This window comes from Haemaphysalis longicornis, unplaced genomic scaffold, assembly GCF_048455015.1.
Source record: "Haemaphysalis longicornis isolate Haplotype H1 unplaced genomic scaffold, Haemaphysalis longicornis Haplotype H1 scaffold_2, whole genome shotgun sequence".
Lineage (NCBI taxonomy): Eukaryota > Metazoa > Arthropoda > Arachnida > Ixodida > Ixodidae > Haemaphysalis > Haemaphysalis longicornis.
Window position 1 is genome coordinate 17,776,629 of NW_027526295.1, and position 14,668 is coordinate 17,791,296.

The 14,668-nt window shown below is 48.3% G+C and overlaps 1 protein-coding gene across 1 annotated transcript in view; it reads left to right on the forward strand.

Moving 5' to 3' along the window:
* The window catches only part of LOC144168778 (lysosomal Pro-X carboxypeptidase-like), a 209,815-nt gene that overhangs the window by 189,848 nt on the left and 5,299 nt on the right, over positions 1-14,668 (forward strand). Inside the window, exon 8 of the mRNA XM_077697743.1 lies at positions 11,494-11,681. Coding sequence (XP_077553869.1) covers positions 11,494-11,681 — 188 coding nt within the window. The remainder of the gene's footprint in view (positions 1-11,493; positions 11,682-14,668) is intronic.

Here is a 14,668-nt window from a genome sequence, read left to right on the forward strand (position 1 = left end):
AAGGACATCGAGGGGGCAGGTGAGGGGTATACCACTTGCGAAGTGTTTCAGGTGTGTACGCTGAATTTGCAATATATTTGTTAATAAAAATTTCGCCTGAGCGGGGAATAGGAGGTAGGCGGCTGAGGAAGCCAGCTGGAGTTAGGGCTTTTAGACGTGTGCGTCGGTCCTTCTTGTGCTGGTGAATACGCATCGCTGGGGAGGGAGAGGGAGACCGCGACGGCCTTACCCCAGGTACCAGTGGAGGATAAGAGGGGGAACTCTCCTGAGCGGCCATATGAGCCGCCTGGTTGCCTGAAGAAAATGGTTCGTGGCCAGGTACCCAGTCGACGCGGATGTTGGTGTTGTTCCGTTTGAGGAGTTGAATTTGAAATAGAATTTCGTGGACGACAGGGTGGGTCGAATCATATGATCGCAAAGCTGTGAGGGCCTCGTACGAATCTGTGAGTATGCGTATGGAGGACGGTAGAGGTGGGTCACAGTCAAAGGCGATAGCTGACACTGCGTTGTTAATAGCGTACAGCTCCGCATCGAGGCTGGAAAGTTCTTTGCCAAGTATGGTAGTGTACCCTGAGAGAACCGGTGCCTCAGGGCATGTCCAAGCAAGGCCCGCGCCGTACTGGTTTACGCTTGCGTCCGTGAAAATGTCCAGTTCGTTCTGAAGGCGATCCCTTTGGAGGCGTCGAATTCGCCGCTGTCGCAATAGAGTATTAGTACGCTCTATAGGTCTGCTATGCGTAGCAGTATCAATTGCTGGTCGCTGCCAGGGTGCTATGGCGACTGGGTAATTGGAAAGTACTGGTGGTCTTCTGGCGTCCCACGCTACTAAGGCGTGTCCCTGGTGTGTAAGGGGTCTTTTGAAGTCCGCCTGGGCTTTGGCCTCCTGAATGATGGCTTCAATAGGAGGAAGAGGTACAGCTTGCTCCAGTTTACCAATGGGTGTATGCTTTGGTAAGCCAGTGACTGTCCTGAGGGTCGCCCGATGTAGCACCTGAATGGTTTTGGTGTCGGTCTTGTTGAGGTCGTAAGCCGTTGCACCGTACGTGAGGGTGCTCACAGTGACAGCCCTGGCCATATTCAAGATGGCTTTCTGCGATGCTCCACCATATTTATTCGACAATCGACGAATGGAGTGCAGTATGGCATTCCATTTCTGTTTTAATCTTTTGAGCCAGATGCCAGGACTGTTTTTTGTTTCAATGGGGAGGCCTAGGAGTGTAATGGGCTCAGTTGAAGCAGATACATCGCAGTTGACTAGGTTGACTACAATTTCTTGGGGCGGGTCAGGTGGCTTACAACCGTATACTGCCAAAAATTCGGTTTTTTCAGGTGCGAGTTGTAGACCTAGCTGAGCCAGAGTGAGCTCAAGGCTATTAGCCGCGGCCTGTAGCTCAACAACCTGGCCCCCTAAAGAATCAAAGTCGGCCGCTTCAGTCCAGACCGTGATATCATCGGCGTATATGGTGAAGCGGGTGCCTGAGTCAATTTCAAGTTGTCGAGCTACTCTGGTCATGGCCAGGTTGAAAAGTAGAGGGCCTAAAATCGACCCTTGGGGAACACCGCGGTCGAGGTAGTAAGTCGTAGGTTCCCATCCAGGGTGCGAACCGTGAAGGCGTACAGGCCGGCTTTGGAGAAATGCTCTAATCCAATTTTGCGTGCGGGCACTGGGGTAGGCGTGAGCAAGTTCCTCTAGAATGACCAGGTGGCTAACGTTGTCGAACGCCTTTCGCAGATCAACCGCCATGATCAGGTCAGGAGTGTCGCGATGGTAGTGAGGGCGGTTAATTACCCTACGCAGAAGCCAGAGGCTATCATGCGTGCCAACATTTGGCCGGAAGCCTGTTTGGGCTGGGTGAAAATACGGTTGGACATATTCCAAATAATGTGTGAGCCGATTGTTGATAAGGCGCTCAATCAATTTGCAAATAACGGGCGTGAGGGATATCGGCCTAAGGTTCTTGATTTCACTGGAATGCTTGTTGGGTTTGGGAATAGGAAAAATAAGCGTTAGTTTAAGGTGTTCTGGCACTACTCCGTGCTCCCAGAGGTCATTGATCTGACATAAAAGGTGTTCCAAGGCCTCAGACGGGAGGTTTCGGAGGTGCTGCCGCGTGACACCGTCATGACCAGGCGCAGAATGAAGCCGTCCCTGGCGGATTGCGATGCGTAACTCGGCCATTGTAAAAGGTAGCTCCAAGTCAGGGTCAGGCTGAGGAATATCAATAATTGGAAGTGGAGCGGGGGGAGAGGTGGAAGCATGGGGAAAGAAGGTACTTATAAGTCGCTGCTCCACTGTTGATGGGTCTGCGCTGAGGGTTAGGGTAGCGAAAAGAGGGGTTCGTTTGGCAGTCTTCTGAGTGAGGCTGTGGTGCAGACGCCAAAGCGCCGGTAAGCCTCTCGCGTGACTGAGGGTGTCACATAGAGTTGTCCAATAATATTGGTTTAGCTCTTTTTGATAAGCGGTAATAAGTTGGTACTGTTTACGAATCTTTTGGAGATCTTTCTGGCATTTTCCATTAGATCTGTAGGTGCGAGTGAGCTTATGTACTTTTTTCCAAAGGTTAGCCATGTGGTTGTCCATGTGCGGTGTTTCCATAGCACATTCGATGTCCTCCTGTGCCCGGATAAATGTTGTGGTGATTAAGGAGCAGAAGTCCCGTAATGAGGCTGGGGGAGATGCACTCATTATAGCCTCCCTGAAGGCATCCCAATCAATTCGCTTCATGGTCTTCCGTCGGCGGATCTTCTTCCCACGGAGATGGATAAGTATTGGGAGATGATGCCCCAAGTTGTAGAGAACGGTAACCATTTGCGAGTAAGGCCAGGAGTAGCCCAGGTTAGGTCAGGGGTCGTATCTTGCTGCGAAGAATGAAGGCCAACTCGAGTGGTCATGCCTGGTTCATTAATTAAAATGAGATTTGAGGCCTCGGCGGCGTCTTCTAGCGCTTGTCCACGAGAATGAGTGTGGGCATAGCCCCATGTGGTGCTCTGTGCATTGAAGTCACCACCGAGAAGGATTGGGGTACCGGGAAATTGGGCCATGAGAGCAGGAAGCCAGGCGAAAGAGACGTTAGTTTTTGTTGAATTGACAGGTTTGTAATAGGCAGTGGCCACGATAACAGCCTTACCGCTAGGTAAGCGGGTGTGCACCGCGACGACTTCATGGTTGTTGGAGTTAAATTCGCTAGAAAAAATTTGCTGGGTACCTACGGAGGAACGCACCAGAACTGCAGCGTAACCGGGGAGAACAGAAGTGGTAAGAGAACCACGGCGGATGTGATGAGGTATAGAGGGGTTAGAAAACGTAACATACCCAGCTACGTGAGGGGTACATCGCGTTTCTTGGAGAAGAATATAGAGTGGTTGAATTTGTTTTATTTTCTGTTTGAAGATAGTTTCTTGTTGGCAGAAGCTTCTGCAGTTCCACGGTAGGGCAGTCGCGGGTGTACCTATTGTGGCTGTTTGGTGGGTCGCGATGGGACTTTGCGAGGGGGTTCTTTGGGGGGCTCTTGCTTGGGCAGTTTCTGAATAACAGATTCAATTAGGGTTCTGATCTGGCTGAGTTGGTTGTCAAAGTTTTCCTGGTCTTTTTTTCGATCTGCCTGGCGCGCGAGACGCTCATAATGAATGTCCGTGCGGACCGCCTGGAGGGCAAGTTGAAGAGGGGAGTCGTGGGACGACTTGGAGGTTGGTGTGCGCTTGGTGCTGGGACTACGGCTGGGTCGGTTTTGGTAGGTCAGACGGAGCTTGGAGTTAGACTTCGCGGGAGGCTTTGTTCTGTCAAGGAGGCGGCTTCTGAGCTCTTGGTTCCCTGTGCGGAGTTGGCGATTTTCAGTTCGCAGCTGTTGAATGTCGGAACGCAATGCAGCCAGTTGCAAAAGTATGGAGGCCAAAGTTGCATCCTGGGGCTTACTGGAAGAAGATGCGACGGCATCGGATTGATTCGCCGATGCTGAATTAGTTCGAATGCGGTCAGCCCAAGATAGTGACGTGACGAGTAGTAGTCTCGATGCGTGCGTGTCATCATAGACTGTTATGTAAACACAGTTGCCTATGGTGTCATATTTGTGCGAGGCGAGTTCAGCTAGAAATGGTTGGGGGGCAGTTGTTCAAATGACATGTGCGAAAGTATGCTTGGGAATGTCGTTAACACTGAATCTGATGAGCGGTCGTAGCACAAGTTGAGAGCGGGGCCTACTCACCCGGTCGGTGCGAGTTACTCGATCTTCAGCTCGTATCTTGGGTCGGCACCACTGTCGCACTGGTTGCACGGAAGATTGCAGCGTCGATGGAGGAGCTGACTGCGATGGGTCAGGTTGGATGGGGTCGTCTTGGGAGCGGTTCTCGTCTTGAGCCTGACCGTCTTCATCCATTGGAGTCACAGATTCCAGCTGTGATGGAGGCACAGTTCGTGAAGTAGGCACTCGATTAAGAGAGGCAGGCCGCAGTGGTGTCGAGGCTCGATTTGACGAGGTAGAGATGGGCCTCATAGAAACAGTTGTGGGCAGTGACGGCTGAGAGGCACAAAGCAAAGGTGGGGCAACACATTGAGGGGACGACGCTAACGCTTGCGGCAATGTCGACAGGGGTGGCTGCTGCAGCAACGACGGCCGCAGCACCAGGCGAGAGGCTGGTGGCGCGGACGTTGCGCTGGTGTTAGGCGTAGCGCAGACGGAAACGAGCTTTGCCCCACAGTTCCGATTGAGCTGCGTCCCCTCAAAAATCCAGCGGCCTGATGACAGCGATGAACTTCAAGGAGCCATTGTCACCAAAAAAAAAGTGCAGCACATGAGTAAAACAGGCCAAAAAATCAATTAGAAAGGAGCCGATGTGCAGCCAAAGCACGGCGACCTTCTTCTCCACAAAGTGAAGAAAAAATGGTTGCAGTGGTTTACAACAACAAAACATTTTTTCAATTTGTGGTGAAATGAGCGAGAGCTGTGCAACGATTTGATAATGAAAGGTAACAAGCATTTTGTAGGTGGTAAAGGCACAAGAGATAAATGATGTAGGAGACAGACTGCAGTGAGATGGATATGGATAAATGAGTAATATAAAGAACGAAAAATATTCTGCGGAAAATACCAGTGCGTTTGGATAAAGACACAAATGCGCCAAGAAAAGTGACCGAGTCTGGCGGGTTAATTGCAATGATATAGAACAGAATGGGTGGTATCGCGACAGCTTCTTTAGAGTGAGAACAAAAAGCCACGAAATTCGTGTTTTTCGGATAATTTTTAGTTGATTCATTTCGCACCAGTTGCCAATATTATTTAGATAATTGTTTCAAGTTAAATTAGTTTGTTAATATTATTGCTTCACTGAAAGATAGCTGTATTATCAGCATACAGAACGGCCCATCAAATATCCCCTTTTTATTAAAAAAAGAAAAAAGAAAAAGTCAGAAATATAATACGGAATTCTTTTTGACTACTATCCAATGATTACAGGATTGAAAACAAATATTAGTGAGCGATATTGATGCGATAAAAGTTAATTAGTTCTAAATCCTTCACACGTGGTTTGGTGTTGGCAAGGTACAAAAATGCATGTTCCACAAACGTCAGAGCTCTGTGTGCCTTCTTGGGATACTGAATGTTGAAAACCCAGAACGATGCAAACAGACTACACAGTCCTCCCAGTAAAGATGATGCAGTCAAGACACGCTGGCCATCGATGTGGAGGCTAACTTCCCCGTTCACGGAATGCGGGCAGGGAGTCAGAAGAACATCTGCCTGAAAAAGCAAAGAAAAAAAATGCCCCACACGTAACAGACACTATGGTTAAATGAACTTAATAATTCGGTACAGTAATAAAATTGTAAGGCCAGGTTCCCTCCGAATTCTAGTACCTAAATTAGGAATGCAAAGGCTTCATAAAACCAAGTGCCAGTACATTAACCGTCGTGGCTTTGGCAGCCATAAAAAACATATTACTTCCGCACAATGTACTCGAGCCCAACTTTAAATGACAGTGAAGATAAAATGCAAGTCTCTGTAGGTTGATAGATTAATTTTTGTTTTTGACTGAAAAACACTTTGGTATTGCATGATTTTGTTAACTGCTGTCTCTTGCTTTAAGATGCCAGCTTGCATCTATTCAAGTGAATGGGCACACAGTTAAAGATGCAAACCCTTACACTGCCTCTCCCCTACCATGGTGGCTCACTTTCATAGAAAAAGTGCAGGTTTTTCGAGCTGGACGGCTGTTCCAAGCCGTGCAATACTCACTTCTGCTGGAGGGGCCAACTTGGTTTCCGAATGCAGCCTTGCCTTGTACAGCACAGCCTATCCTGCCTTAAGATCTATGAAGTCATTCAACTCGATCATGCATCAGGATCTGCAGAAGAAAATCGTGTCAGCAAATAATGAATTCATGCCGGACAGGCACCCACTGTTTCAGTTATACTCACCTATTTCCCTCCTGGTGTTACATCCAAAGCTAATTTGTTACGGCTTGTCTCATCAAGTATGGTCATCTGTCATAACACAGCTAGTCATACAGGAAAGTCCTTCACTGGGTCAGAAAACACTTTCTTTTTTTACAGTAGTGATAAACTAGGCGACTCAGTCATCCGTATTCTGACACCTTAATATTCTGTGTCACCGAGCTGACAAGCATGATTGGTGCATAAGGTCATTTGTAGCCGCAACCGTTACTACATCCTTGTTAGCTAACGTAAACCTCGTTCATGGCACCAAATTACTTGTGATTGCATGGCAACCAAAAAAAAAACAGCTGAAATTGAAACGCTATTCTCGCAAACTTACCAACGCTGCATGCCACACACACCTGCCTTAGTTAATTTACCATGATTGTAGAAGTTTCCGTCACGCAAAATCACAGTGCACTTTTTGGAGCTGCAAGCTCCGTGTCAAAATCGAGTGTCAGATAATCGAGTAATTTTTGTGTACGGTCTTACTATTGATTATGACAAAGTTATTACCAACAAAAGAAGAGTGTGTGCATTGTTCTTCTAAAAAATGATATCCTTTTTTATGCCCGGCAGACTTGTGTCATGCTACGGCAAACTCGGTTCTCTTCCATAAGGGCATGAATTTGTGTTTTTAATTACGTGGCCTTAGCTGGCGACTGACGGGCCCCGATTGTATACAGACCCCTCACTATCATCCGAAAGGGAATAAAAACATTTCGCTTTCGAACCACGTCGCCGTCGTGGTCCACACTATATGCATTTAATCGTTCGATAGGCTCATAGCATCTTTTACGCATGTCATCGTTTCCTTAATAGGGTACGCTGTTAGATGTGAAGAGTCGACTCAAGCGAGCAAACAACCCCACCGAATCTACAGGGTAGAGTTTTCGAAGGGGGTGGCCGTCTGATCTGCGGCTTTCGCCGACCAGAGCGCTAAGAATGAGTCAGAGCCTTGAACGAAAACAACACAAAGACTTATATTTGGACAGGCAAGCCATCAGGAGCGTTAACAAATAGATATTACAAAGTAGATCTGTTAACTAAAAAGAACACGAGCAGTTCGATGCATATGAGAGACAGAGTCCCACAATATTCACCGACCGGGCCCGACGATGCACCGCTGTCGGAGGCGATTCGGCTACCTGAGTAACCGTCACGTTGCTTTGAAACGACTACGCGCGCGACAAACGATTTCTTCTCGAATGCCCTGTTACAAACCGGCCTACAAAAGAATGCGAATGCATACCCCAAAAGCCACAAGCAAGTACAATAAAACGAGTGTGCGCTTTTTTCTTTGCCCGTGCGTGTACGTGCTGTGTGCGGCAAGGGTACTTCGCAGTTAACCCTATCCAAACGTTTGACAAACGCATCGACTGATAACAGACCACTTACCAGCGAGCTGTCCACAGCTGTCGCCGTATCCAAATGCTGTTAGCGGCCGTTCCTCGTGTGACAGGGGCACATAAAAATCTTTCCACCAAATGGCACTACTAGTCCTTCTCAAATAAGAAAAAACGATGGCCCAAGGCGAGGCTTGAAGCTCCGGCCGCACCGAGTCACCGGCCGCGCTGCGTTGATAGCACGGAGGTTGTTTACATCCGGGCAGCAAGTCGTGCCGCCAGGGCAAGTTGAGTCGCTGCAGTCGGGTGCGTTGGCGCGCTGGCACGAGAATTTCAATCGTCTATATATGCACAAGCAAGCGAAGCAGATGAGCATTGCAATTGTTTGCAACGACGAGAACTGTCTCTTCGTTTTCATAAGAGTTTGACAACACCTATCGCCAAAATAAACAGATTGAAACAACACGGCCGCGCTGTCTGCCTGTGATTGCGCTGGCTGAAGCATCTATACGGGTATACGTACGGTATGGGGTTTGTAGCTGCATGCAACCGTCGCGTCCTGCTTACTCGTTGATACACGGAAACAACAGAAGACTAACATGGCGACCACCCGCTTGAGATGATTATCCCAGATAGGGAGTTTATTTTGGACGTGGTACTATACAAAGAACCGAACGCCATCTCACAAATGGTGTTAAGTGGTTCTAAATCCTCCCTTTTGCTACACGGATGGGCAACGGTACTACCGTGGAGGTTCGTCCACATTTTTAGACCATGCCTAGGGAGTACATTTTTTGCTATAAGTACTTTTCAGGGCACATTACTTGATTAAAACTCCATTCCCGGCTAGTTTGAGTTTACAGTGTAGGAAAGCCCTGAAAAGAACGTTGGAAATACGAATGACAAATATCGGAAATGAGCTAAGCGTATAGCGCCCTGAATTTGCACAAAAACAAGTATTTCGCGAAAAAAACACATTTCCGCGTTATAAAAACCTTAATAGAGACACTTGGTCGAAGCGAAATTTGAGGAACAAAAGAAATGAAAAATAAAAAGTTATGTGATTGAACTGACAAAATTTTAAATATGAATAAGAGTCATATTTATAATTTATGTATAAACGTATATATAAACATCTCCAAAAATCCAGGACTTAACTAATGAGGCCTGTAAAAGAATGACGAAACTTGAATTGAAAATTGCGAAAACGAACCAACCCTGCACTACGCTTTGCATCTGCAGAAAAACTCATATTTTCCATGGAGGGGTTATTTGCGGCTTCGTTGGTACATTGTTAATTAAGAAAACACTCTGCAACATTACATAGACAAAGTACAATGAGACACGAGATGCACGTATGCCTCCATCTCGTATCTCACTGTCCTTCGCCCAGGTTGACTTCGCGCAGTGCTTTCTTGATAACATATTTTCAGAACTAAAGGCACTTAGTCACTGTAATGGTTGAAAGTACAGCATTTTGGACAAGAAACAAAAAATATATCCGAAGCTGTGAAACAACCAAACGTATATGGCTACTCATAGCCAAATCGGGCTGTAAAGAATATAGACGAGGGGTGCCAGAATGCTTAGCGTTACTAGGGAGTTTTCGCGGACTTTCTCGAATTGGTGCTCCTTAAAACTGCAAAAATTAGTTGCACAAGGCCAATTCATTTTACACCTACTGCAAATGCTCAGAATTTAATCTTGGCGGGCTAGGAAGTTTCAAGCGCAGAATAAGCGAACCGAAACTAAGTCCAGGTGACACAGAGAAAGCGGCTCCTCCTCATCCGAGATGAAGCCGGCGCCAAAGATTATGCTGCGGTCATGGGCCAATTGAATACGGAACCACGTTGGAGACGACGCCCACCAGTGGCCTTGGGAAATCCATGCACATGCGCCGTTGAGATGCCATTGGCGAGCGTGCGTCTCCTCTCCCTGCTTGCTTGCTCGCCCTGTCGCCCCGCTGCAAGAGCGCTGAAGCCACGTTGCGGCGTGCAGTCGTTGCCATCCGCAGACCCCACGTCGCACGCTCCCGTCCGGGTCAGCATCGCATGGCTTCGTATGCGTGCTGCAATGCCTCGAGCAATTCGCCGTTTTGTGCAAGGGCAACGCGCCTTTTAAATAATTGGAGCTGCTTCACTTTCTTTTTTGGGAAACTTGCTTTTCAAGGGACCATGCAGAAAAAAAACACAGCCTTGGTTCATTCGAAATATTGCCTCGTTAGAATGAGACTGATACCGCTTTGAACGCAAATCTCGCTGGAATGAGCCATATCATTAATAAAAAAGAGAACGGCTATCGACCCTCTGGCTCATTTTCCACGATAGAACCTACGACGTATTACGGGCAGCTGTGAGAATCGCTGCTTTGCCAACTTAAACAGTGATTGCAGGCTTGCAGAACCAGCTGCTTGCGCTGAACTTTGATGCGTATTTATTTTTTCGGAGCAAGAATGGTGGGATAAACAATGGTAGTTACGAACTCGCATGAAAACATAGAAGCTCCACTGCGTACAGCGCGCCCTATGCCGGTTCTGGCTTGAGAGGGGCGGGCGCGTTTAGCTCAACGCGCCCGCTTAATTGTAATAGGCCAGTGTAATTACACTGGCAAACTGGCTTAGCGACATTGTCTTACGTGACTGTTTATCGAGCATACCCGGTGTTTCAATAAACAAGAACTGTCAAATGTAAGAAACATTACGCACAACACCGGCCAACAGAACGCAGCGGTGGCGCCATCAAAGACAGAGAATAAGGCGTTCCCTGCATCCATAGTCCGCATACGTAGCAGTACTTTCCCAGATAAGCCATCTCAACGCCACGAAACACAGCGGGAGAATAAAACATGCGGCCTAAATTGTTTATTCCCAGTGAATAAGGCATCGGTTGGTGCCAGGCAAACTCTGGGGGCACTATAAGACACCAAATCCTTCGAATAAAACGAACTTGTATTTTTCCTGCATTATCATTATGAAGGCTGCAAGTATTTTGTTACGTTTGTACAAGCATCGAATTTACAAAGTGATTCAGCCATAATGCGTTCTAGGAAAGTACGTACGTCCTGGACGGACAACTCATTGTTCCCTGCCCCAGTAACTGCTGACGAACGCAAAAGAATGCAACGCCGCCAAAAATGACGTTGCTTTCTTTTCATGCTTATCTCTGCGTCCGAACGCTGGTTTTCTTCAAGAACGAATTATTAAGTAGATAGTTTGGCGAACCGAAGCACACGTTTGGCGAACCGAAGCACAAACTACCGGTCCAGCAGTTGTGCTGCTGGTAGTACTTTCAGATTTCTTGAGGTGGAGCGTGTGAGCGAGGACAGGGAACTGTATCGTGGCAAGATGGCAATCTCGCTCCCAGCCTGTCAACTGCGCATGTCTGTGCCAGGGACACTTCCCAGGGCCACTTCCAGGTGGCTCCACCAGTAGCATCGGCCGTGCGTTCCGCGGTTCGTATTCGATCTGCCAATGACAGAACATTGAAATTTTCTGCGCGCTGGGGCCTACAGGGTGTCGGCGCTGGGTGGCGTTTGTTTTTATTGCGGTGCAGTTGTGCGCGCATTTACAGCAGCGGCTCGACAACCTTGTTGCCCGCGTTCAACCACGGCCCATTTATGCCGTCACTCTGTGTCACCTATATGTAGCGTGCTAAAAGGTTTCGCTGGTGATCCACCTCCACAGGCTTGAATGGTTCAAATTATGTTTTTCTGCTACAGACGTGCAACGAGCTGATGAGTGCGACGTGCGGTAACGGCGTGAGCGACATGTTCTTCCCTTACACTTGGAACGCCTCGGCCGAGAGGGAGCGCTGTCGAGAGGAATTCGGCATCAGCCCAGACTTTTACCGCACCATCATGCTCTACGGAGGGGACAGCTTCGAGACGGCCTCCAATATTATCTTCAGGTGACCGATTCATTCAAATGCAATCAATGTCGCTGAAAAATGCATCTTCGTATCCTTGCCGTCGTTCTCACTATATGGCCAGCCAAGGCTACACCCGCCTTCAGCTCTCGTTTTCGCAGTTATGTTTACCACGGAAAGCACACAATAAAAGTTAGGCGGTAATTTACGGAGAAGAATGTAAAGCTTAGCAGCTAGGTAGCAGCATGTTGCATTGTTAGTGTACCGACGAGTCGAGGATGTACAGTTTGTTCATGCCGCTCCAAAATATTCGAGTTGAACAGACAGTGACTACAGTGTCTTCCTTAAAAACATTGTTTTCGAGGTACTAGCAAACGGGCGTAGTCCCCAGCAAATATACTCACTCGAGTGGAAACAAACGCTCAATCAAACAACATGAAGCGATTGTTGCATACTATGCAAAGAAGGACGAAAGACCAACAGAACTGGTTCCACCTGATCCGCGGCCTGTGCAAGTAAGCAAACAATAATATTCACGCGGTAAGTAAGCACAATCATACACATGCAATACTCTCTCACAGGAAAAACGTTACATCTATTGAGAAAAGGACACGCATACGCACCGCAAAAAAAAAAAAAAACACTTTCAACAAGAAAGCAAACAAAAGCAAAACCAATAACATCGGCTACCATTCGTGTGCTTTAGTTCTTGCTAGGTTGCGGAATTTTTCGGCGTGCCAAGTAACCAGTTTACGTGAATACTGTTTCGCGGCATTTGTTTAAGTACTTTCAAAATTCTACCGTTTTCAAGCCAATTTCATATCGGGTGATTAGCGTTGTAAGGCCAGGAAGTGAGACTGGACCCACGTCCTCACTGAAAAAAGTTAACTGTGGTTATCTAATGCGCTGTTATCCTTATTCACCCTGCTTTATTTCGCAGCTGATATTACGATATTGCGTTGGTGCGCCACATACGAGATGGCAAAAATGGCCCTTTGCTCGGGGACCCCATCCCGGCCGCACTTTGATGGCCTGTTCGCACAGTTTGCTCATATCCTCGCAGTTTTAAGCCAAACTTGCAACTGCAGACCCAGGAGATTCCTGTTAGGGTCCCTCTGACCTTCGAGCGTGCACCTCGTGTGCTCAAGGCCACAAGCATGTGGCGGCACCCTTCCGCTGCAGAGGCGCCTAGGCGCTCGTTGGTTCCAAGTGATTGGGGGGAATAAGGTCACGTGTCGCAAGAAAGTCATTGAAGGCACCGGCAGCAGCAAATGCACCCCTGCTGGGCCACCGGGCACAGACCGCATAATAATCAGTCAATCAATAAATCAATGTTTATTAGTGTGCCCAAGAACAGTCTGGGGGCCTTTGTGCTGGCGCACGACAAAAAAAAAAAAAACAAGAGGAAACAGGCGAAGCGAGATGTGCACATCTCACACACACAAAAGAGAAAATGCCACTGGTTACACTGAACGAAAATTACAGGCTTTGACACACACACACACAGACACACACACACACACACACGCACGCTCGCACGCACACACGCACGCAAAATTGTAGCGCCTATGGGAGCCCGAACGTGGGACAGGTGGCGCTGCTGGTGCCGTTCAACAGCGCCACCCGAGGAAGAAAATCGCAAAAATGGTCTGGACATGCCCTGGCGTGTGAATGTGGAGCACGCGTGTTTCCGTGTTGTTTAAATGTGCAGCCGCTCGTTACCCTGACAATGTAAGTCATATGACACACACATTTTTTGTCAGACATTAGGTGCGGGCGACGCTTGTTCATCTTATTAATTACATATTCCATGTTAATTACTCGTAATAATAATTATTTGTTAATTTATTGGCTTAAAAGTCAAATTAATGTCACTAGGGCTTGTGAGAAATCAAATTAAAGGTCTTGATGAGGGGAATCACGCGAGACAAATTAAAAGTTGCTTCCTGGTTATAGGCACCGGACAGTGAAGTTTGCGCGCGACTGCAGCGCCATCTTTCGCCGCCGCTTAGCAACTCTGGGTCGGTGGATGTCGCGACCGGCCGTTCAGCTCGCATAAAAATACGCGCGCTGCATGCGGTTCGACGTTGTGTGGCGGAAGTTTTTTAAGGAACATAGTTATAAATGCGAGTTAGAGGGTCCGAAAGGATCAAAATGCCGCAGGAAAGAATTAGTGGCCACGCCGCTACTGCTGCGTGAAGAACTGCCACAACCGCGTAAGTCTGTGCGGGTTTCTCGGGCAGCCGGGGAGGATAAGCGTCGCAAGAAATGGATTTTGGCAGTGAGAAAGCCATGACATTTTAAGTGCGAATGCACTTTATAAGCGACCCCAAACCATCCACCGCCGGCGGCGGCGGCGGCGGTGGCTGCGGCGTCCGCAGTGCTCCTCTATTTTTAAAAAAGAAACAGCATCCGGCGCCAGGTTTCGATCCGAGGACTTTGCGGCCGCAGCGCGACGCTCTACCGACCAAGCCACGGACGCGACGCAGATATCAGTGTTAGTGACGCGCCTTATATCTTTAACGCATTCAAACTACGTCGTCAGCGGCGTGCGTTGGCGACTCAGCGGCGTTATAGCGGCTTGATAACTGCGTGGTGTACACGTGATACTACAAACCCGATGGAAGAGATGGAAGAGAAGGCGGCGAGGCGGTGGGCTGCGGGGGCCGAGCGCAAGCGCCGCAAGCGGGCCGACAACCGTGCATTCGCACTTTCACATTCTCCCCCTCGGGGAAATGCGGGGGAATTTTTTAAGTGCGAATGCACTTTATAAGCGACCCCAAATCATCCACCGCCGGCGGCGGCGGCGGCGGCGTCCGCAGTGCTCCTCTATTGGCGGTGAGCGCGACCACGGGCGGCGCTGCGGAGCGCGCCTCCGTGACGTCGGCTTAGGGATTCTTGCATTTGTCGTCTGCTTCACTCGGGCTCGCTCTCTATGCTCTTTGCGCGCGGTTGAGATTTTGTGCTTGTCCGCAGCAGATCTCGCAAATGCGCAACTTTTTTTTCGTAACAAAAGATTTAAAATAGCG